Source organism: Centroberyx affinis, unplaced genomic scaffold (assembly GCF_046629955.1).
Source record: "Centroberyx affinis isolate AG114_WGS23_722 - 3 ecotype Tasmania unplaced genomic scaffold, CSIRO-AGI_Caff_v1 ptg001516l_1, whole genome shotgun sequence".
Lineage (NCBI taxonomy): Eukaryota > Metazoa > Chordata > Actinopteri > Beryciformes > Berycidae > Centroberyx > Centroberyx affinis.
The window spans coordinates 132,258-154,240 of NW_027279980.1; the positions used below are offsets into that span (position 1 = coordinate 132,258).

The 21,983-nt window shown below is 42.7% G+C and overlaps 1 protein-coding gene across 7 annotated transcripts in view; it reads left to right on the plus strand.

The window, feature by feature from the left end:
- Nucleotides 1-21,983, plus strand: part of npnta (nephronectin a) — a 45,492-nt gene that overhangs the window by 19,024 nt on the left and 4,485 nt on the right. For 2 of the 7 annotated variants that reach the window (XM_071527293.1, XM_071527295.1), the window contains 8 exons: nt 2,814-2,909; nt 7,030-7,149; nt 8,560-8,679; nt 11,260-11,394; nt 12,557-12,679; nt 14,137-14,607; nt 18,864-18,953; nt 20,133-20,231. In XM_071527293.1, coding sequence (XP_071383394.1) covers nt 2,814-2,909; nt 7,030-7,149; nt 8,560-8,679; nt 11,260-11,394; nt 12,557-12,679; nt 14,137-14,607; nt 18,864-18,953; nt 20,133-20,231 — 1,254 coding nt within the window. The remainder of the gene's footprint in view (nt 1-2,813; nt 2,910-7,029; nt 7,150-8,559; nt 8,680-11,259; nt 11,395-12,556; nt 12,680-14,136; nt 14,608-18,863; nt 18,954-20,132; nt 20,232-21,983) is intronic. The other 5 variants (XM_071527296.1, XM_071527298.1, XM_071527297.1 and 2 more) reach the window with 3 other exon arrangements.

Below are 21,983 nucleotides of genomic sequence, written 5' to 3' on the forward strand. Positions count from 1 at the left end.
ATATGCGCGCACACACACACACACGCAGGGAAAAAGACTCAGGGCATGTTGAGCGAGGCATTCCTTTGCTCTAAGTGGGAGGTGAGGACAGATGTGTGACCCTGAAGGCACTCTGATTAACAAGAGTGTTAAACACCTTAGGAACAGCAGTTGTATGGAGCGAAAACAAACCAGGAAGGAAACATGAGTGATTACACAAAACTCAAGCCTGGCAGATATTGTATTGATTTCATCACCCTCAGCGTCAAAACCATATTTCCCACTATCAAACACTGTTGTTTTAGGTGCTGGTATACAGGTGGGAGAGATTAATGCTCCAAGGCTCGGATTTCTATTTTTAGTGCCACATGCCAACTAATTTCACCTTAGTTTATTTCACTAGCGTCACCGTCCCCATACACAAAACCTCAATATCCAAAATGTGACGGTTTTTGAATGAATCTGTTATTTTTCATCATTAGATTAACAGGCACTCCATCGTCCAAAATAACAGCCACTATTTTGATAATCCCTGTCATTTAGAGAATGCCAGAGAGAGTGCGTCACCTTCGGCGCTGATGGGGATTGTGCCTCTGTCATAAAGCATGGCCCAGGATAGATGAATATCCTCTCGCCGCACAAATAAACTCATTATAGTGGTAATCTGTTTAACAATTTGGCGGCACTCTCCCCCTGCTGATCCAATCATTTTAATAAGATGATTATTTCATGCAGGTGGATTTAATTAGCTGTAGTTCACCTGCTGTTAAGACACTATTAAAAGGTCTTGCTGGAGGAGCGATGTCTCAGACATCAGGAGCAATACAGCTGTAATAGACAAGAGAGCGCTTTATGGCATATGCCTCCACAAGCTCTTTTTTCCTGTTCTTTTCCTGCCAACTAGCTAATACCTCTGCAAATATTATCTACCACCGCGGTTGAGGGAAGCATACCATTGTATTCTATGTCGGAATATTAGCTAATACCTGAAGTTGGCTTTCATTTCCATTGTCTTGGCTAAGCCACCCTCATTGTCTCAGAAAAGAAAGATTGCTTTCCCTAATTTTCCAGTCAATTTGATTCTGGGTCCAGGTGCGGCCTGAAACTTTGGATTTATTGGTCTAGAAACCAATCCCTCTCGCTCGCTCTTCCTCTCTCTCTCTGCCCGTCTGCCGTGTGATATTTTGAAGTTAACAGTTGAACAGGTGGGAGAATTTCAAAGGATCGCGTGTCATCATGCTGTATAATTACCACCAACCATCATATAATTACCACCAACTATACGATTGTTCAATCATTATGCATGTAGTCCTTTTTTTATCAAGGTCATTAAAGGGGCATTAAAGGATAATTCTGGTTATTTTCAACCTGGGCCTTATTTTCCTGTTTTCGCAATCATGATAACTGATTGTGTTATGGAGGAAATTAAAGCTCTTCACTTGAGAAAATTTTGAACGAAATCGATGGCACGAACAGGGATAATAAGGCCCATGTTGAAAATAACCGGAATTAGCCTTTAAGTAATTTAGTACCTTTATCGACCTCTATTGGTGATAAGTAGGAATTGCAGCAACATTGATAGAACTGATCTCCTCTGAGCCTCCACCCCTCACCCCTCCACCCTCCCGTCCCCTTGAGTAGCGGTGGCCTGTAATTGATACAAAAACAATGAGGTCACATTTTCACAACAGAAACGAGCTGTGCAGACATATTATGGTAATCTTGTGCTATGGGGCAATAAAAATCTGTAAAGATAAAAAAAAAAAAAAAGTGAATTTCCCCTAGGGGAACAATAAAGTGCAGTCTTATCTTATCTTATGCCCTTTGACTTTTAGCTGTTAGGTACTATATATACTTCCTAAGGCTGTAGAGTTCAGATAACATTAAGGCATAATACATTTTCTGATATGTAAAGCAACTTTTGCAAATTTCACTAACATTTATTCAATCCTCTGCACTTTCAGAATGCGACACAGGTGAGATGATACTCCAGGTGGATTTTTGCTATCTTGTTCACAGCTATACAAACCTCTTAGACCAGTAGTGCTTGGGATTATTTGAAGGCCTGAGACAAGTGTTTTTGTCCCGGACTGAGTTGGCAAGAATGTAGCAAACCTGCATAACTGCAGTTTAGATTTCCACATCCCCTCAATGGTAAAACACTTGAACCGTTTGAAGCTTGCAAAACGGTCAGAGGTGGTTGTATCGTCTTCCTGTCAGTTAACAATAGGTGTTGTTAGCTAACTGCCAGAGGAAAGGTTGCTGGACGGATGGATGGATGGAGAGGAGGAGAGGAGAGGAGGAGGGGCGGGCGGTGGGTGAAATTCTTGGGGCTGACGTGTTTGCAGTCAAGCCTTGATTTGGCTGTTGAAATGGAAGCCTCTGTCTACCTTTGAACCTCCAGATACAGACAAATTGAGAAGGGATCCTCAGAATCCATGCGATATCCATGAGATCCTATTTCATCCTCCCGACGAAAAGGAATGCTAAAGAGAGGAGAGAACAGGGGAAGGACGGCAAACACTTTCTCTCTCTCTCCCACATGCCCTCTTTTTTCTCCCTGATACTCAGCTCATGTCCAATTCCCACAAGTGTAATCCTCTTTGCTGCATAATGTTCTTCTTTACTTTCCAGGAATGTGGTGTGGTCAGAGGTGCTCTAATCCGTGGGTTGGTGCTTTTCATTCTCACTGCATATTTTTCTCTCTCTCTCTCTCTCTTTCTCTCTCTCTCTCTCTCTGTCCTTCACTCTCTCTACTCTTTTACTATTTTGTCTCAACCAAACACTCCACCCCCCCCCCTCCCATCCTTTTCACCCATTTTCTGTCTCTAAAGAAGATGCGCTGGACTATTTAACCCCCCCCATGTGGGACAGTCACCTTCCTATCTTTCTTCCCGTGGACCATCAGCCGGCGAGAGTAGTGATGGAGGGTGAGACTCATCGATCGCAAAGACACCCCCCCCCCTACAGCCGCCTCTTCTCTTCTCCCGTCTTAGCAACCACTTGCATGGTGTTGCACTGCGCGGGCCGAGAAGGAGCGAATGTCCCTCTCTACGGTTTTCTTACTATTGTCTATCCTCCCCTGGCAGAACAGGCACCACCCGAGAGCAGCTTTGCAGTAGCAGTGACAGCGTGAATGCCAAGCATGCCATGCCGCGTTCGTAGTCTATGCCACACTACATCTGTCATCTGTCTCTCTCTCTTTCTTTCATTCTCTCTCTCTTCCCCTGTCTAAACAAGTGACCAAGTTCATCTCTCAGCAGCACAGAACCACTATGAATTTTTTCTTCATCGCTCTGCCTCGTTCTTTTTTTTTTTACCTGTCTCCTTCTATTCCTGAATTTCAAGGACCTTCTGGGAGAAAAGAGAGCTCCCTCGGCCCTTCCCTTAAAAACCATCATCGACATGGACACAGTTCTCACGGCTTCCCCATCTCCGCCAGAACAAGGCCTAGCATTCTAACCACCGTTATCTCCTTTAGAGACCAGCATATTGCTGAGAAAGAGACCCCTGCTAATCTCTCTCTCAGTGATAGAGCCGTGTCGGGAATGTAGCGTAGCATACCTCGGTGGAGTCGACCCAATAAATCACTCCACTCTGCATCACTTCAGATGTGCCTCAACAGTTCATTTACTGTACAGTGAACACGCCAGAGGGGCTCCGCACATAGAAGCTATCGCCCCGGCTCCTGCAGTCCTGGGGCCGTGTCAAATTGTCAATTGGTGGTCATACCTGTCTCTTATCTCTCTCTTTCTCCACCCTTCGCTGTCTGTGTCCTCTGTCAATCTTGTCTTCTGTGTTTTTTTCCACATGGAGAAGACCCTGGCTGTGTCTTGTTTGGCATGTGCTGATGCTCATGGAGCTTTCACTGTCTGAGAATGTGACCGTTCCAATAATCCCTCATTTACATTTTTAAGCTGTTTTTCAGTGTGACGGGCAAGCGGAGACCTGCTTTCTCTACCACAGTGTCGATGGACTGTGTCATCTTAGGTTTTTGTAATTGTAGCAGTGAGAATGGCAACAAGGATGACACTGCCGGTTGAAAAAGTGAAATGTGTGTGTGTTTTTGTGTGTGTGTGTGTGTGTGTGTGTGTGTGTGTGTGTTGAGGACCTTATATTATAAGAGATGGAAATGATTGTTACGACCAATTTTCAGCTATGAGGATTGACAGAGCTAAGCAGGAGAGGATAATTGTTTTGACCTTAATCACCTTGATAAAGGATAAAAAGCATTCAAATTGGTCCCACAAATGTTGTAATTTTTCAACAGCTATCTAAGAAATGTAATATATTCATGTAATAATCTTTGTATGTAATGGTAATTTTATATCAGGTAACAGTTCCCTTATAATCCTATGAGTCTCCTTTAGTAGAAAAACAGAGTTGTGGCGTTTCCTCCAATGCTCCAAACTACATTCTTCTCATTTTCCTTATTCTTGTATTCGGTGAGAGTGACTGTGTAATGCTATAAATTTATTACCAATGTCAGCCCTCAAGTAGACAAATTCATGATGATTTATCAGCACAGCCGGTAATTGTGGTTGCATCTCACACAGTCTTTTTATCAGACTATGCACAAGTCTGAGTTCTCAAACTATCTGACCCACACATGCCTTCCAGCAGAATTTTCAGCTATGGAAATTGACTTTAAGCCTGCTGGTACTTGGGAGGATTTAACAGGCAGACAGGCAGTCCAACTCCCAACCCCATGCACCAATCACACAGCCAACATGACTTTAGTAGACTAGCCAGCTACCATTAATACAAGGTTGGATCTGCAGCTATACCGCGCGACTGGGTGTCCACTCTGTCATTCATACATATAAATCTATGGCATCTGTCAAATGTGGGTGGCATGTGGCACCCAAAGAATGCATCCTGCACATGTTCCCCCCGGAGCTAAAGACGGCACCACTCACAGCGCCGCAAGCCAAGCTGAAAATGACCCCGCATGTACAGTGAGATGAAATCTATTTGTGATGAGAGGCTTGGTTATACTATGTCCTAGAAACGCAGGGAGTGTAATTCACTTTTAAGTTATTTATATTGCTTGGAGTCTGCGTCACCATTCCAACTTGATGGGGTCCTGCGGAGTTTCGAGTTTGCTCTTCCCCTTTTGGTCCTCGTGCTCCCAACGGACCCCACATTTAGGTGTTATGGGCAGGAAACTCGTAATGCTAATTGTAGGTGAAGAGTTCATCTGATATGCGGACCTGTCACCTATGCTTTTCAGTCTCACTCACTGTTGCCAAGCAAAGAATATTTCAGATTCATGCAGAGATTAACGGCCCTCATGCACAAAAGGTCTTAACCTCAAATTTTGCGCTTACGGCCAAATCCAAGTTAGTTGTAAAAAAAATTTGTGTTCGAATCAAAATGAGCAGTTTACATGTATTTTCTCCAAATATCTTTTTTCTGTTACATACGGCAGACGTATATGTGGCAGTTGTGGCCAAATAGTTTGGGATCCCATAACGTATCTATCCCATAACAGCCTGGTCACATGTTCCATGCCCACAATAGCCATTGTCTGAATCCCTACCTGTTCACTCATTTTAAGGGTAAGACAGAGAAGAAATTTGGTCCATTCTGTTCCAAACATATTAAAATGCAGCCAAGAATGGTCTCAAGTTCTTTTGTTCATTTATAATCAAAATAAGGAGGAGGAGGGAAACCACTTGTAATGCAGAGAGTAAGAAAATTTATTCAAGCTTAACATCGCAAAAAATCGCGTTAGAAAGCTGTGGAACACTTATCACTGGCTTATGCACACTTGGTAACACATTTCAAGTCAGAATTCTTCCTCAGGCAGTGATAAGTGTTCCGCAGCTTTCGAATGTGATTTGTTTACGATGTTAAGCTTGAATGCATTTTCTTACTTTCTGCATTACAAGTGGTTTCCCTTCTGCCATTATTTTGTGTAATATTTTGGCCAATTTTGGAGCCCTTTGTTGCTTTCCACCTTTTTATCTTTAAACCTTATTCATGTATAATCTGAATAGCCTTTAATTTGCTTGCAAGAATGCATCAAGCAGTCAAGGCCTAGGCATTGTAACAGATAGGAAACACAGCTATGGTTCTGCCTGATATCACAACAACAGGAATCTTAGCTTAACATTTGTTTATGTTGACAACATTAACTAGTCTCTAACATTGAGGTTTTACCCACATAGAGTCATTTTTCACATTTCCATGACAATTACCCAACACACCACAACCAGAGTCTGGCTGCATAGTCCTGCCCCTTTACCAAAAACACTGTGCCACAAGTGTGAATACAGTTATGCAACTCTTCCTGGTTGGTTTGCTACAGTATGAATTCTGTGAATATCAATTTTTTTGTTTGAAATAATTGTTCACTGGAATCTACAGTACAATAAGATGAAATGAAAGCACATTTCCATAACTTTGGGCCAATCACTTGGATTTGCATTAGCATTTGACAGGTGCTCAGCTCAGGGCACATTCTTTTCTCCCATGAGCCCACACTGCTCAGCACTCAGACAGGATCATTTTCTAATAACATTTTCATGGGCTGTTGTGGGTGTGCTTTCTTTATGTTTATGACCATATAAGAACACTGGCATTAGACGTATCTATCAAAGAGCGCTGGATGGCGGAGCTGCCACTTACCACACCGACACAGTAACGTCACTGGAATGAAGTCTGAGAAGTGGTGAGTCGGAGGCCATAATAGCATCTTTTATCGCGTGCAGGTAATGGGCAGGTTGGCAGTTAACACTGCCTTCCTGTTAAATCATCAAAGAGGACAGATGTGGGCTTGTCAGAACATGGAAACCCCTCACTTCCTTCAAGACCACCCCTCCCCCTCCAAAACACACACACACACAGACACACACACACGCACAGACAAGCACCTCAAACCCACACATTAATGGATGGGTGAGGTTTTGACGTGATTGACCCCTTGAACTTTGCCCTTTGACTAATTTCACCTTTGTGTGGGAGCCCTAGCCCCCCTCCCCTCCCTCCCCTCTTCATTTTCTCCATCTCCTTCACTCTACTTATGTTGTCTCTCTCCGTCTGCAGACCTGAACGAGTGCGGGCTGAAGCCGAGGCCCTGTAAACACAGGTGCATGAACACATATGGAAGTTACAAGTGCTACTGCCTGAATGGCTACATGCTGATGCCTGACGGGACCTGTGGAAGTGAGTCTCTCTCTCTCTCTCTGTCTCTCTCTCTCTCACACACACTTCTCTATGAATATACCGTATGTATTGGTGTAGAAATGTGGACGTGGGTACTTTCATCTCTGAGCTATTTTCTAGCCCATCTATATTTTCACCGTGTCTTTTTTCATAATCTCTCCCCTGCTTTGTGCTACAGTGAAGACTTTCTGCACTTCAATACAAATGTATTCATTCGAATGCCTACACAAGGCAATGTTGATGACATACGCTCGGCATTATGAAATACATTTCCACACCCTTGTGAGTACCTTTGACAGCAGCCTCACAATCCTTTGATAGAATGTTTTGATTAAAGCCCCGCGTTGATCCACTTCATCATAAGCGCTATAGAGTGTGAGGGACCCCTGTGAAGAACCTTAAGAGGACTAAAATGAAAAATGTGAAGGAAACACACAGGCTCCAGACGTTCTAGTGAATGTGCGGTTCTTATCAGTCGCCCTGAGGTATTCCACAGAATGGGAGTCGGTGCCTGTACATGTCTCCAAGTTACTGCTGCCTCCAAACCCTGATTTTTTCCACCTGATTACTTTTTTCCCCTCACGTTTCCACTTGAGGATGGCGTGACTAGCTAATTTTAATTATTCGGTGCTCCTTTTATCAGCAGAAAATTCAGTTTCGCCTTTTTAAGCCTGAATTGCTCGCTACTTGAGGCAATCACAACCTACTCTAGGCAGTGGTGTTGTTGTGTGATGATAGTGTTAAACACCCTGCCGTTCTTCTTTTCCCCATTCTACTGCTTTGATCAATAGATCACTGTAGCATTTAATCAACCTGGACTGCCTCACTCATCAAACTCTCCTCCAGGGTGCCTGCGGCAGCCGGAGTAGCGGCAGTGACACCGGCCCCACTTTTAATTTCCTTTTTAGGTGCCGGAGTTATTGAGAGAAGCCGAACGAAATCTATTCCATTATATTATTATTTTGGAGGGTCTTGAACTGCCCAGCGTGACTCCAAAACAGAAGTGCTGCATGCTGGTGCTTTGATAGGGTGGAGATAAGGTATGAGCAGGTAGGCGTAAGAGAGGATAAAGGTGGGCGAGGGAGGGATTGCGCGGGCTGAGGTGTCCGTGGAGAGGGACTGTGCGGTGGAGGAATCTAATAATGGCAGGGCATCGCTGTTCTGTTGTCTGCACCCAGGGTCATCCAGGCTAATATCAGGAGAGATGGGGAAGAGGCCCCGTCCTCAGACGGATAATATATTACGGATAATAATGGATAAGGATAATGCTGTGTGTGTGTGTGTGTGTATGTGTGTGTGTGTGAGAGAGAGAGAGAGAGAGAGAGAGAGAGAGAGAGAGAGAGACTCTTCCGTATGCACTCAATTGTAGCACCCATGTGTGTTAATCTCTGGCTCCTTTGTGTCCGTCAGATGCTCGCACTTGTGGCATGGCCAACTGCCAGTACGGCTGTGAGGTGCTGAAAGGCGAGGTGCGGTGTCAGTGTCCGTCACCGGGGCTGCAGCTGGCGCCGGATGGAAGGACCTGTGTGGGTATGTCCTGCTTCAGTATATCCCAACAACACCATCATTATACTACTACCTGCCAGGAGCAACTCTGCTAAAGCAACGTGGAAGAGAAGAGTTTTTTTTTTTTGCTGAGTGATAATCAAATGCAACTGTTCTGGCAGAGCAAGACAGAAACCTTGGCAATGAAAATACAATTTAGAAAATCAAACAAAACCTCTTAGCAAGCGAAGTGGAAACTCATCCAGGATATTTACCAACACATCTTTTTCCTTTGAGCAAGGACACAGGCAATCCAACAGTGCTTGGCAACCAAATGGTGATTTTATCCCTCTTGCTTCCTCCAAGTTTTATGGCTGAAATGGGATCAGGGAACCCCCCCGCCTCTCTTCCGTCGCCAGTTTTACGTGGCACAGCTCCTGAGATGGGTGGTTCACAGATGGAGGGAGGCGAGTCGGGGCATTTAACCTGTGTCAGGTTTAAATACAGGCTGTTCCGGCCATACAGGGCCACAGTCCCACTTAACTCAGGGCAGACTAATGGGGGGCGGAGTTCTAAAGTAGGAGAGACATCAATCATGAAGAACGATGGAGGAGGAGAAGGGAGGTTGCGTGCCACAGGTGTTAGGACGATTTAATGGATATATCCGGAGATCCCATAATCCTTTGGGAAGAAGGAGGTTTTAAGAAGAGTTTCTAACCAGACTAAGGGAGTTCATCCCATAATGTCAGTCTTAACGTGGGTTCTTGTTGTTGCCAAGGCCTAGCTAGAGACCAGAGAGCCTTACATAGTATAGTTTACATATAGATACATAGCTGTTTTTACTCATAAATAGGTTGTTCACAGCAACCTATTTATTTGATGTTTTGCCACATTGACAAACAAAATTCCCACTGATCTGCATTGGATTTCATTTGGTCCAGTTTAAGCATGTGGAAGTTATAGATCATAGTGCAGATGGTTGTTAGGTCACCTTTAAAGTCAATACATGGGATTGGCAGTACTCAATTGTCAAATTGATCATCAGAATTCTTGGTGAGCTTCACAGTACATGTAATTGAATCAGAGTGTGATGTAAATAACAGTAAGAGTTAAATATGAAGGTTAATGTTTTTTGGGGGGTTTGTGACCAATGGATTATTTGATTAAACTACCATTTACCCAAATAAACAGTAGTACTTGATTTTCAGTGAGATGTGAAAATTAGGCTATTTTGAATTTACAAATGCTATCCTTTGAAAAACAATGCACCCACAAGTTGTACACCAGAAAAAGAATTGGTCGAGGAATTCTATAAGAAGAAGAATGTCTCAGCACATCCACAGGAAGGAAGTATTGGATTGTTTTTGCACTGTGCCAGAAGTGCAACAAAACCTTCTGATTAATGACAATGTATAGTGATGTTTTTGCATTGTCCCAGAAGTTTCTGTATATGAGACAAGCCTCATATTTAATTTCTGCCTCTCACAGATTTTGCTCAATGAATCAAACCAAGTTGTCAAGTCTAACACAGTGGCCGACTTCAATAATAGCAGATAAACATCTAACTTTTTTTATGTTTTATGAAAAGTTCTGATCAGTGGAAATGACATATTGAGAAGGAGAGAAAGAGGAACAAATGGCTTTGAAGAGAAAGGTCTTTTGTTGTACTGCTTCAGGATCTGGCTTCAAATCAAGCGAATGTGGCTTCAAATCGGCTGTTTACATGGTAAAAAAAGCCACAGCTCTCTTCAGAGCCAGAAGTGAAAATCCATAAAGAGAAACATTTTAAAACAGTTAAGTGCGAAGATGTACAGTATGCATAGTGTGTACTGTGTATTTGTACACACACACACACACACACACACACACACACACACACACAATTCCAGCCCAACAAACTGCTACTACATTGTCTTCTCTTCTATTTCTTTTTAACGTTTATGTATGCTAGGATGGTTGATGAAGCACACTTGGCCCCTGGGTGCCCTGCTTCACCCCTGGGAGCTGCCCAGTGTAACCGCAGCCTCCTACTGTTGGCCGTTAAGTGGCTCTCTACTCAAGCAGTTTGGGATTAAGTGCCTTGCTGATGAGAACCTCAACACTAGTTGTTGAAGGATGAGAGAGCGTTGCACATTTACCTCACTTGCCCATGTTTTTGCAGCTGGTGCAGGTGTCTTCGTGTTTTTAAGGCGCTTACAAACGACACTCCCTTCAGGACCACAGCGCCCTCTGACTGCATTATGCAGCACATCAATTAATAATTTTAAGACAAAACCTCTGAGCCTGTCGCCCTCTAAATATTAATACCATGTGCCTGCAGAGGTGATCAACAGAAACACTTAGAATAGGTCCTTAAATAATGAAACAACGTGGTGTGTATTGTATTCTGCTCAGTGGAACAGAATACATTATCTGCTTTGTTCATAAATTAATGTTAACCAGGGAGGGGGACAAGGTCTTATGGAATAAAAAGAAATGTTTGTTTAGTTTTGGAATAAATTACCATTCCACATTTTTTTTTTTTTTTGTTAAACCTGGTTTGAAACAATGCATAACATACATGTATCATGTATCATGTAAAATGTATTCCTTCTTGGCAGTATAATACGCATGTTCTTGTTTCAGATGTGGATGAGTGCGCGACAGGAATAGCAGTGTGTCCCAGGTTCAGGAAATGCATCAACACCTTCGGTAGCTACATCTGCAAATGCCATGAAGGGTTTGACCTGCAATACATCAACGGGAAATACCAATGCATAGGTACTCTAATATGCTTTCTGCTGTGAAACCCCTACAGCAAAAGTTTCAAAGGTCTTGGAGGTGTTGAGATGTTATGACTTATCTATTTTGAGTAATGCAGGTGTTGTTTTCACATCTAACAATGAGTCAGCATGTTTAAAAGAAAGCGAACACACACATGAACACATACATGTACTTCAACAGTGTTGGGGAGCTACTTTGAAAGTATAGTTTTACAAGCTACCAGTTATTTCACATTAGAAGTAGTTCAACTACAGTGAAGTTAACCTCAAAAGATATACAGTATGTTTTGTTAATTAAAGTTGCTTAAAAAAATTAGTAGCCTAGTACAAACTACTTTGTAAAAAATATCTACATCTGCAATGCACAAAACAAAACAAAACATAAGATAAAATAATTCATTGTGGGCTGGACACAGTGTGTGACAGGCAGTGATAAAAAAACAAACAAATAAATAAAAAAATTAAAAATTAAATAATGAAATGAAAAAATTCCTTACTTTTCTTTTATAGCCAAAAATTATTTGTAGTTATAGTATTTAACTATGCCTTTAAATGACCAAAAATTACTGTAACAATCTACTGATAATACTTTCCAAATATGAATATAGTTGAACTACCACCAAACTACTGCAAAACATAAACTATTAGCTCAATAACATGTTGTGAAACTACAAACCAACAGTAACACACAACATACTTATGAATTCCTGTCATCTAACAATTTGAATTAGCATTCCTCTCGTCTGCCTTGAACACATTCACAGTTTTACCTTGAATGTTACTGAGTAAAAAGCATCTGGAAGAGCATCTTAAGTCCTCTTTTTTTTTCCAGAAAAAAAGAGTAAAAAAATCAAAGAAGGAGGTTGAGCAGTGATAGCTTCAGGACTGGGTGCCAATTGTTCCTGACAAGCCTTTACTGACGACCTCAGAGCCCGTTACACCAGGGAGGAATTTACCAAGCGACTCTCATAATAACACTGCGCCACCATCCAGACCGGACTGTTATTCAATTAAGTGCTTTAACTAACATGACATATGGCATAAACTTTCAACTCTGCCTCTGAAGTGGATGCAAGGCAATTAGCTTTTGATGCGCCACTGCTGAAGCTGTTTATGCGTGCGCCAGGCCAGCTGAGGTGTGTGTGTTTTGATTGTTTCAGATGTGGATGAGTGCTCGTCGGGCCAGAGCCACTGCAGCGGCTTCGCCACCTGCTACAACACGCCAGGCTCATACAAGTGCAAATGCAAAGACGGCTACAGGGGGATGGGCCACGACTGCAAACGTAAGAAATGAGAACAACCCCCCCCCCCCCCCCCCCCCCCAGACATTCACTCTTCTAAAAGGGAATGGGGGCCTCACATTTTTGTTTTCTTTGGTTGTGTTTTTTAAAAGGTGGAGAGGCAAGTGGGAGAGAGAGAGAGAGAGAGAGAGAGAGGGAGGAATAGCCTTGCAACTTTAGAGCTACGACTGAAATTCCTCTCTTTGTAATGGCTGTCAGTCATTCCTTAGATTACCCTGCTCCCTTATCGCATGTGCCCCGAATGAGCCTCCATTTTGACATCTGGCCATTTTAATCTTAACAGAAACAAAAAAAAGAAAGAGGAGTCGTACATTTTTCAGATGAGAGATATTTCTTTTCCCCGGTAGTTTGTCTTCAGGGCGAGTGTCTCATTTGGCTAGCTTGCCGACAGCTCATAAGTCTGCGTGTCTCAGTCACTGGTGTTTTTGCAGCAGCTCATTGGCCAAGAAGTCATTTCCGATCATTATTCTTCACAGTTACTTAATCATTTAACAGAAACAACTGCACACCAATCCATACGGCACAGAGGATGCTTCACTCTGTCGCCTGCCCACAGGGTGCGAGGCAAAAGTGCCTTGGGAATGGAGTTGCAATATCCTATTTGTGTACCCCCCCCCCCCCCCCCCCGTAACCTGAGAAAGCAATAACTGAGTTGAAATCACTTGCCTTTGTCCACTCTCATTCCTCACTCACGAAGCCCCGGTGAAGCCCCTTTCCTATCTCGGTTCCTACTCTCCACTTGAAGAATGTGGGGAGGAACAAAGGAGAGGGAGGTGTAACTTTGATGACATCAGCCGAGCGAGGGTGATCTTGAGGGCACGGCTGCCTCTTTGAACGGGGAGATCACTCTACACGCAGAGCAGCGTTAGCCCGGCGCGGGGAGGCCCGGGGCTATGAGCGCACAAAGAATTGCTAATCGGGACACGCACATCTACAGATGAACAGAACGTTGCGGTATCAGAAAAGTAATGTTCACTTCACAAAAGTAGAAATTATTGTGAACTTGGGGCGTCCTGGTGGATCAGTGGGTTAAGCCACATACCATTTAACTGTGATTTCCTGGGTTTGAATCCGGTCCAGGACCTTTGTTGCATGTCAGTCCTCTCTCTCTCTTCTAGTCTGTCCTGGTCCTCTCCACTTTGAACTGTTTAATAAAGGCAAAAATGTCCAAAAATGATATTTTAGAAAATAAGAAATGAATGTGAACTTGTAGCATGCTGATTTTACGGATTAGGTCCACCTGGCTACTTTGCCAGTAAGAGCTTTTGTTTCAGGAAGATTTAAGACACCTAATTATTTTTCGCATGATAACATTTAGTTAATAGATATCGGGTGAAGTCTCAGAAGATGAAAGAAAGGATGAAAAGCTTCCTCTCTAAAGGTTAAGCTGATCATTGCAGTTCTACGCCTCATTAACTCTTTAAGTGCTCATATTTCAGTGCTCCACCTGTATTCTCTTATCATCTCAGCCATTCCTAAGGTGGTCATCGACCCGCCGAGACCGGGGCACCCGCCTCCGAATCATCACAACCGCATCCCGGACATGGACCACAGGAGGACCACCACCACCCGCCGCCCACCAGTGACTCCTAGGAGAATCGCTCCCGTTGTCCCCAAAACAACAACCGCTGCCACTACCACGTCGACTACAACCACAACCACGACCAAAGCGCCCCTCCCTCCAAAGAGGATCACCCCTGCTCCAGGAAAGCCATTGGTTCCCACCCGCAAACCGTCAGTTCCCACCCGAAAACCCTTCATCCCCACCAGGAAACCACCGGTACCCACACGCAAGCCCTACGTCCCACCGAGGCCAGCTGTTCCCACCAGACCCGCACCGCAGCCGGAGGTCACTCCTGTGGACAACACCATCCAGAAGGAGGTCACCAAACAGAGAGGGGATGTCCACAGTAAGAGCTGGCTTTTGCTTTTGTTTTTTCTCCTCACACATCTGACTTAATTACATTACTGCCAGTTTGTAAAAAGACGCCTTTCCTGTCAAACCATTCATCTTCATCACAAGTTGCCTGACAGGTTTCAGCCAACCAAATTGGAGAGAATTTGCATATTCTTTCATCTGAATCCTGAAACATTGTGCTTGATTATGAAATATGATAGAGCCAAGTCACATGCTGGCAAATCAGAAGTGAAGCTGTCCTGATGGATGATGTGTATTATCTTACCCATTTCAAATAGAAGCACAGGAACATTGATCTGTACATTGATCTATTGATCTGAGCTGTTTCACACGGGCATATACTGTATATGTGTCAAGTAACCCCTGACATAGTAAAGTAATATACACCACCAGAGTTAAGAGGCTTGAGGACAATGTAAACTGTAAATGTAAACTGGTTAAATTGGTTGAAATCAAAGGTCAAAAGGCAAGCAAACTGTTGTAAAACAAGGTACATTATCAGTGACACAGTTGTTGACAGTGTACATTAACGTTGACTGGCTGAGAATAAATAATTCCTGGTAGGATATCAGACTCACTGAGGACCTGATTCAGACCTTGACTTAAGTGCCGTGGGAATATGTGACCTCTCGCAAGATGTGCACTTGAGGTGATGAATATGTAAATCAAGGCCTATTCAGCTTCACATTATGATATGCAGATTCTGACTCTGACTTGGAAACATGAAGAAATAATGCCCATTTTTGCCAGATCACAAATCAGACTCACCAGGTACAGTAGTTGGCTATTTGTTGAGTTGTTAAGATTGTTTTCCTCTGAAGGTTAATTATCTTCTTGGCTATATTTCACATACACACACACCAGTATTCAACCAGATGTGCAATTTATCCACGTGTCACACCATGCTCTCCTTCAAACATGTAGCTTTTACACCAATTAGATTCATGTTATATTGTCAGTCTTTGTTTTAGTTTGAAGTACACTGAAAACCAAATGATATCACTGAATTCAAAAAGCAATTAGATTGTGTTACATTTGTTTTTTTGGTTTTTTTTTTTTACAAGCACAGGTAATCAACTGCAGTAACCTATTTAATTCTTTTAATACTCTGAATTAATTAATTATCTGAATTCTCTTGATTAAGCTATGTTGGCTGTTCTCTTTACATTGGAACAAACTTCTTTGCACACCCAAAATCCTTTACAAATTAAGAATCAGTGCCAAACTTACATGAAAGGCAACAGAAACAGAAAACTACATAAAAAACAACTACACTAAAACTGTCCCTACTGCTGTATGTACTCCTGTAGTGAAGGGAATGCAGGTGCCCTCTTGTCGTCTTGTTGGTGTAATGCATGCTCATAGGCACTGCAACCCTCAGTGTAACACTAAGCTGCTTTGACATAGAATTGGCTGGTGAGATGCAACAGCAGAGTAGAGTATAAGAGGTGAGATATTGTGGTTCCAACTCACCTTGCCAGATGGCATCACGTAATTAGAGAAAGGAAAGAGGAGAGAAGATTACATTAACACCTGCCTGCACTACTTGAGGTAGACATCAATCTAATAGTTCTCACTAAAGCAGAGCAGTTCCAGAAATCAGAGCTTCCTTAAGATGTTTTGAATAAGATGGGCGAGGGAGAGGCAGAGGGAGACACCACTGAGTGAGTCAAATAATTAGATTTGAATGAGAATAATTTGAATAAGAGCCTCGTAGCAAGATGAACACCACAATTGCGCCTCAAGTGTGGGTGTTTAAATTGAGCGTTTTGAGAGCTTTGTTTACTTTCAGTCTGGACTCGCACAAACGTGATACGACTACAGCGATTTAACATTACTGATCTGTCAGCAACAAAGTGGAAGATAACTACACTGCATCTGAAAAATGAAGACATGTATTATAAAAATACGATAATCCATGCATTTAATGCATCCCATCCACTTTGCAAAACTCAGTCGAAATCACAGGGAAAAGAAAGTGTTCAACCATTTGATTATGGCTTTGTTTGCTTAACGTTTTGGCAGAGTGAAGGAAATCCCCTTTAGCAAAGCCCTTACTGACCGCCCAATTATTTGCCTGGAATGAACAAGACAAAGTCAACAGGCAAGATAAGAAAGGATGACGAATGTGGAAAAATCTAATTTATGAAGTGTTTTAACATAGCTGCTGACCAAAGAAGATTGTCTAAAAAATATTTACTTAATTGTTTGTTTAATCACAAAAGCAGAGTGGCACATTTGATGAAACAAAATGCAGCGTGTAAGACTACACCACTTATTTCCCTATTTGCCAGCACTTGTATTTACACAGTGATTGATGCTTTTCATCTTCACATGTCATGGGGTGACTTTCACTCCGCTGAAGATAGGCAAGACAAACACAGCTATTTTTTGCTCGCTGTCACAATGTCACCTTTCAAGTTACTGTTTCCTCAACACCTAGAGTATAGGAGGCTGCTTGTCAGCTACAGTAGGAAAGCTGTATATGACCTTATTACTCCTAATAAAGCCTAGCAACCTGCTCTACATAATATTCTACTAATGGATACAACATTTTCAGGAGGCCATGTTCCTTAAAAGCACAGACACACACATATATACACACACACACACACACCACACACATATACAGACACACACACACACACACACACACACACAGACCTGGATGCCTGGGATTGCTGGAGAGCCTGGTGTGAGTGTGACCTCTTCGCTTCCAGATTCCTCAGACTGTCAGACCACATCACAGTCTGCTAGATGGTCTGACCCAGCAGAGGGATAGGTCCCGTCAGTGCTGAGGCTGACTGGAAGGGGCACATGTTGAGGAGTCCAGGCCAGTTACAGTTCAAGTGCAGGTTACAGCGGATTTGTGGCATAGGAGCAAGACTCAGATTGAAATGTGTTATCAATAGCTTGCCTCTTGAACATCCATTGACTTGGCGCATCTCCAAAATTGAAACAAGGCATCAGCAAAAGACAACATGTTGTACCCCATGAATGATGCAATCTCCATCTGGGCCAATCAGGAACCAATGTGTCTCCTTGTTTTGAACTGTAATAGTAGAGCCCCAGTTGGGCCAATTAGTGTTTGAAAATGCTGAAACAGAGTGGTGAGATGCATCATGCCTCCAGGTTTCGTCAAAATCTGACCAGTGGTGTCTGAGATATGTCATTTTAAAGATGCCAGAATAGAACAATAAGACACATCATGCCATTAAGTTTTGTGAAAATCCAATCAGCGACCTCTGGGATATTGTGTGTGATGCATAGACAATTAAACAAACGTTGCATCGGCCCCCTTAGGCCAACAAGTATCATTTGAAAATACCAGAATGGAGCAATGACACGCATCATTCCCCAAAGTTTGGTCAAAATCCAATCGGTGGTATCCGAGATATTGTGCGTGACGAACAAACCATAGTCCCTCCCCCAATTTCATACTGAGGGACAATGATGATGTCTCTCTGTGTTGTACATTCTTTGATGATCTTTCCTTTGTAAAGGCATTTTCAAGCCAGTAAAGACAATTATCATTCTGATCAGGGTGATGTGATCAAAGGGGGCGGCAGTACAGGAAATCACACACAGGATTAAAGGGATAAAAACAACCTTTCATGCCTCACTTGTCAGTTGACCTTTAATAAGGAAGCTTGGCCTGTGGTATTTTGGGCAGTGTGACCCCACTGGAGCAGGAAAGAAGCTATTTCAGGACTCTGTGTGTGTGTGTGTGTGTGTGTGTGTGTGTGTGTGTGTGTGTGTGTGTGTGTGTGTGTCTGTGTGTGTGTGTGTCTGTGTGTGTGTGTGTCTCCAGTTTGTGTTGCTGCAACGTTTACTCGGGCATTGCATCAGAAACAGATGGATCTCCCATTGCTGTTACTTATTCACCATGCCCCCTCCCTTTCCTCGCCATGATACACATTTGACTTTCGGTGTTTCTTATTAATCTCACTCACAGGGTTCTAGGCTCTACAGCTGTCAGTGCAGTGCTACCAACCCCTTTAAAACACTCATCTGGTTATTCTTATGTGACGGTGTCTCTGAACAGCGCTGAAATGTTCGATGTGCTTAGTTGTGGATATGCAGGCACTAAAGCATGCCATTGAATATTTCATCTTAATGTAGTCCAGATGTTCCTCTGCAGTAATAAAACAAGGCAACACAATAGCCACAAGCAAGGATGCCAGCAAGCAAATAAAACACCTCTGGTAATCCTTTATCTAAACCTGCGCCTGTCCCCTGCCTCCTCAGTTCCGCGGAACCACGGCCACAACGGCGTCCTGGGGATCGACTTCGACATTGAGCTGGGCAACACGGCAGATGAAGCCAAGGACGACCCAGGTAAATACAACGCGTTTGACAGAGACGATCCATAAGAAGCCCCGCTCGCTGACAGAGAGGAGAGCTCGAACGATGATGGACGAGTTACATTTGCTGTAGGCAAAATGAAACTGACAATCAATTCCTGCAGCGGTGCATAGCTGAGGACGCCGAGGAAGAGATATGATATTGACCAGATGTGTTTTGATAGGCCTTCACCAAGAGGTGACACATGACATCTGGCCGTCCCATTTAAATAATGGCCCACAGCCCAGAATGCTTTGCCAGACTTTTCCACTTCTCACATTATGCTTGCTTGATTGCTTGACTGCTTGAATGATTAATTGATTCATTTGGAAGCAGATTACTGCATCGGTCATAAGCGCCGTAGTACTTGATGTGGAGTTTCTGCAACAAAAACAATAGCAGCATGGCTTTGAAAAAAGACAAAATTGTATCTATCATATCTGGTGTTTGTGATTTATTGATGTCAATGTTATGCAGTTTAAACTGCTTAATGATTTAGCTAGGTGCTTATTTTGGTTCACAGTGCATCATTGGCCATACGGTGTCAAGAGAGAAGGCGTTTTCATTGGCATAGAAAATGAACTGAGAAGTGTTTTTCGGAAACCCATTTCAGGGACAAAATGATGGATGCTGTTCTCATCTCCAAACCAATTTGTACAGCAATACATGGATAATACAGCAGTTGATTTTGCTTATGTCCTCTTAATGTTATTGTCTAGGCAGCATTGCAAAGATAGAAATCATCAGTCATGGTAAATTATTACTCACTGTCATAATGATAATGTATTTTACTATGCTTTATGGCATGCATTCAAGACAGCATATCTGGAGAGGCAGTACACTCACACACATGCACACACACACACTGATATCAACAAATAAACTCATACAAACAAGATTTATTTAGATGAATGCATTTCCACTGGTCGTTTAAGTAAGTTCATTCTCCATCGATGTATCAGCTCTCTCCGGAGAAATCATGCATTACAGCAAATGTTTAGGCTTTCCCACCATATCATGTTCATCAGAAGGAGCTTCAGCAGTTCTCTTGCTCCCAGTAAAGTTAAAGGCGCACAGCAGGGCCGGTCTGAGCCATCATCTACAGAGCGGGCTGAAGCCTCTTTGCATGTGTTTCCTGCGGTTTTCTGAAAAGTGTTTTATTCTCTTCTTCAGAGTCTGGGTATCTGAGCTGCTCCTTTGATAACGGTCTTTGTGGTTGGATCAGAGACAGAGATGGAGACCTGCACTGGGAGACGACAGCTGATCCTTCAGGTAAATTGAACGGCAGAGACCAGCCTTTACTCACTGAGTGAGCTTTTACACACTTTAGCAAGAACCACAAATGTCCTTGTATATTCATGACTGAAAGAAAGAACGCTCTGTGTTTCTGTATTTTTGTTTTTTCTTTGTTCTGTGTTTCAGGATTTTCTTTTTTTATTGTTTGTTTTTATAGTCATCAGTGGAAAATGAGAATAGTCAGCTGTGTTCTGTTAGAGAGTAAATTTGACCTCACAAAACACACACCCACACACACACACACACACACACACACACACACACACACACACACACACACACAGTCAGACAATCTATAAAAGCCTCCATTTTGTTCCACTCAATTACGGGTCAAGATGAAAATTACTTCAGGGAAGTAGTTTGCCTTTTCTCCATTTCAAGATTAGTGCTTTGCTCTACAAAGAGATGCAAATGAGCAGGGGATTACGCCACCCATCAGTGACACCTGTGGCTTTCTTTAAATAGGAACAGGACTCTGTTTTGCTTGGGGTTCGTATGAGTCGACGATGTGAGTTGAATTATGTCAAGAGGACTCTGTAGAGGTGGTGCAGAGAATACACTGAGCAACGGATTGGAAGCATTTCAGTGATGCTTCAGCTGGCTCACTCTGGCCAACTGGCTTAGTCCTATTTGCTAGTGTACTTCCAGACATTCAGGATTAGGCCTCACTTCAGCCAAGTTTGTACTCACTCATTAGTGCAGATAAGTGTGCCAATGGTAATTCTCATTTCAACTCATCTTTGCCCAGACCTTAAGGATCCCTAGGAAAGCACTGAAGTCAAAGAGATTAACACCTGCTTTTTAACAGGCTGAGCATTGACTGGTAGTAATTCTGCATAAGAGGCAACATTTGATTAAGCCTCATTCAATATATTCATATTCAGAACACTTGAATAAGGCCTTGCTTATTTATACATGTGTGCAGTTCATGTTGTAGGCAGCAGCATGTTGGGATGTTCATGGCTTTTTCGCAGCTTCATTCTGTTGTGAATCATGTATAATTGGACAATCACTTTAACTTGTTTTGATAAACAACCACTGGCAAACACTCATGACTGCCATCAACACATTTTCGTATGGGACTCGTAACTCATGCAAAAAGCCTCTTTGGCCTATAGTTGCTGCATCCCCTGTGGATATACATAACCACCCAACACAGATCCGCTAGATAAGCAAAATACTTCATCATCCATTAGCCAGAAGCACTGCACCTTCAATTTGTATTCCTTGATAGTTCTGCTATAACAAACTAATACATAAATTAATGAAAATCAATTTGCCTGGCTGTGTTTTGAGGTGAAAAAGACTGTAAATGTTACATATCTTTTTCCTTAGTCTATTTTTCACTTATTCTTATTTCCTGCCCATGGTCATTACTCTTTCATTATGTGTGCTTTAATAGATAGATAGATAGATCTTGGTAGATGGGACTTAAAGCAGAGGTGGGTGTGGTTTAGAGCAGTGGTTCTCAATCCTGGTCCTCGGGACCTAGAATACTGCTGGTTTTCTATCCCATCAGGTAGTTAATTGCAGGTAATTGCATTCACCTTGCATCCCAGGTATAAAATAGTCCCTGATTAGATGGCTTGAATGAAAACCAGCAGGGCTCTGGGTCCTGAAGATCAGGACTTAGAACCACTGGTTTAGAGTGAAACATTACAAATCCCCCAAATTCGTATTTTTTCCCCCTTTTAATAATTCCCGTTGCTATTATTGAGATATTAAGAC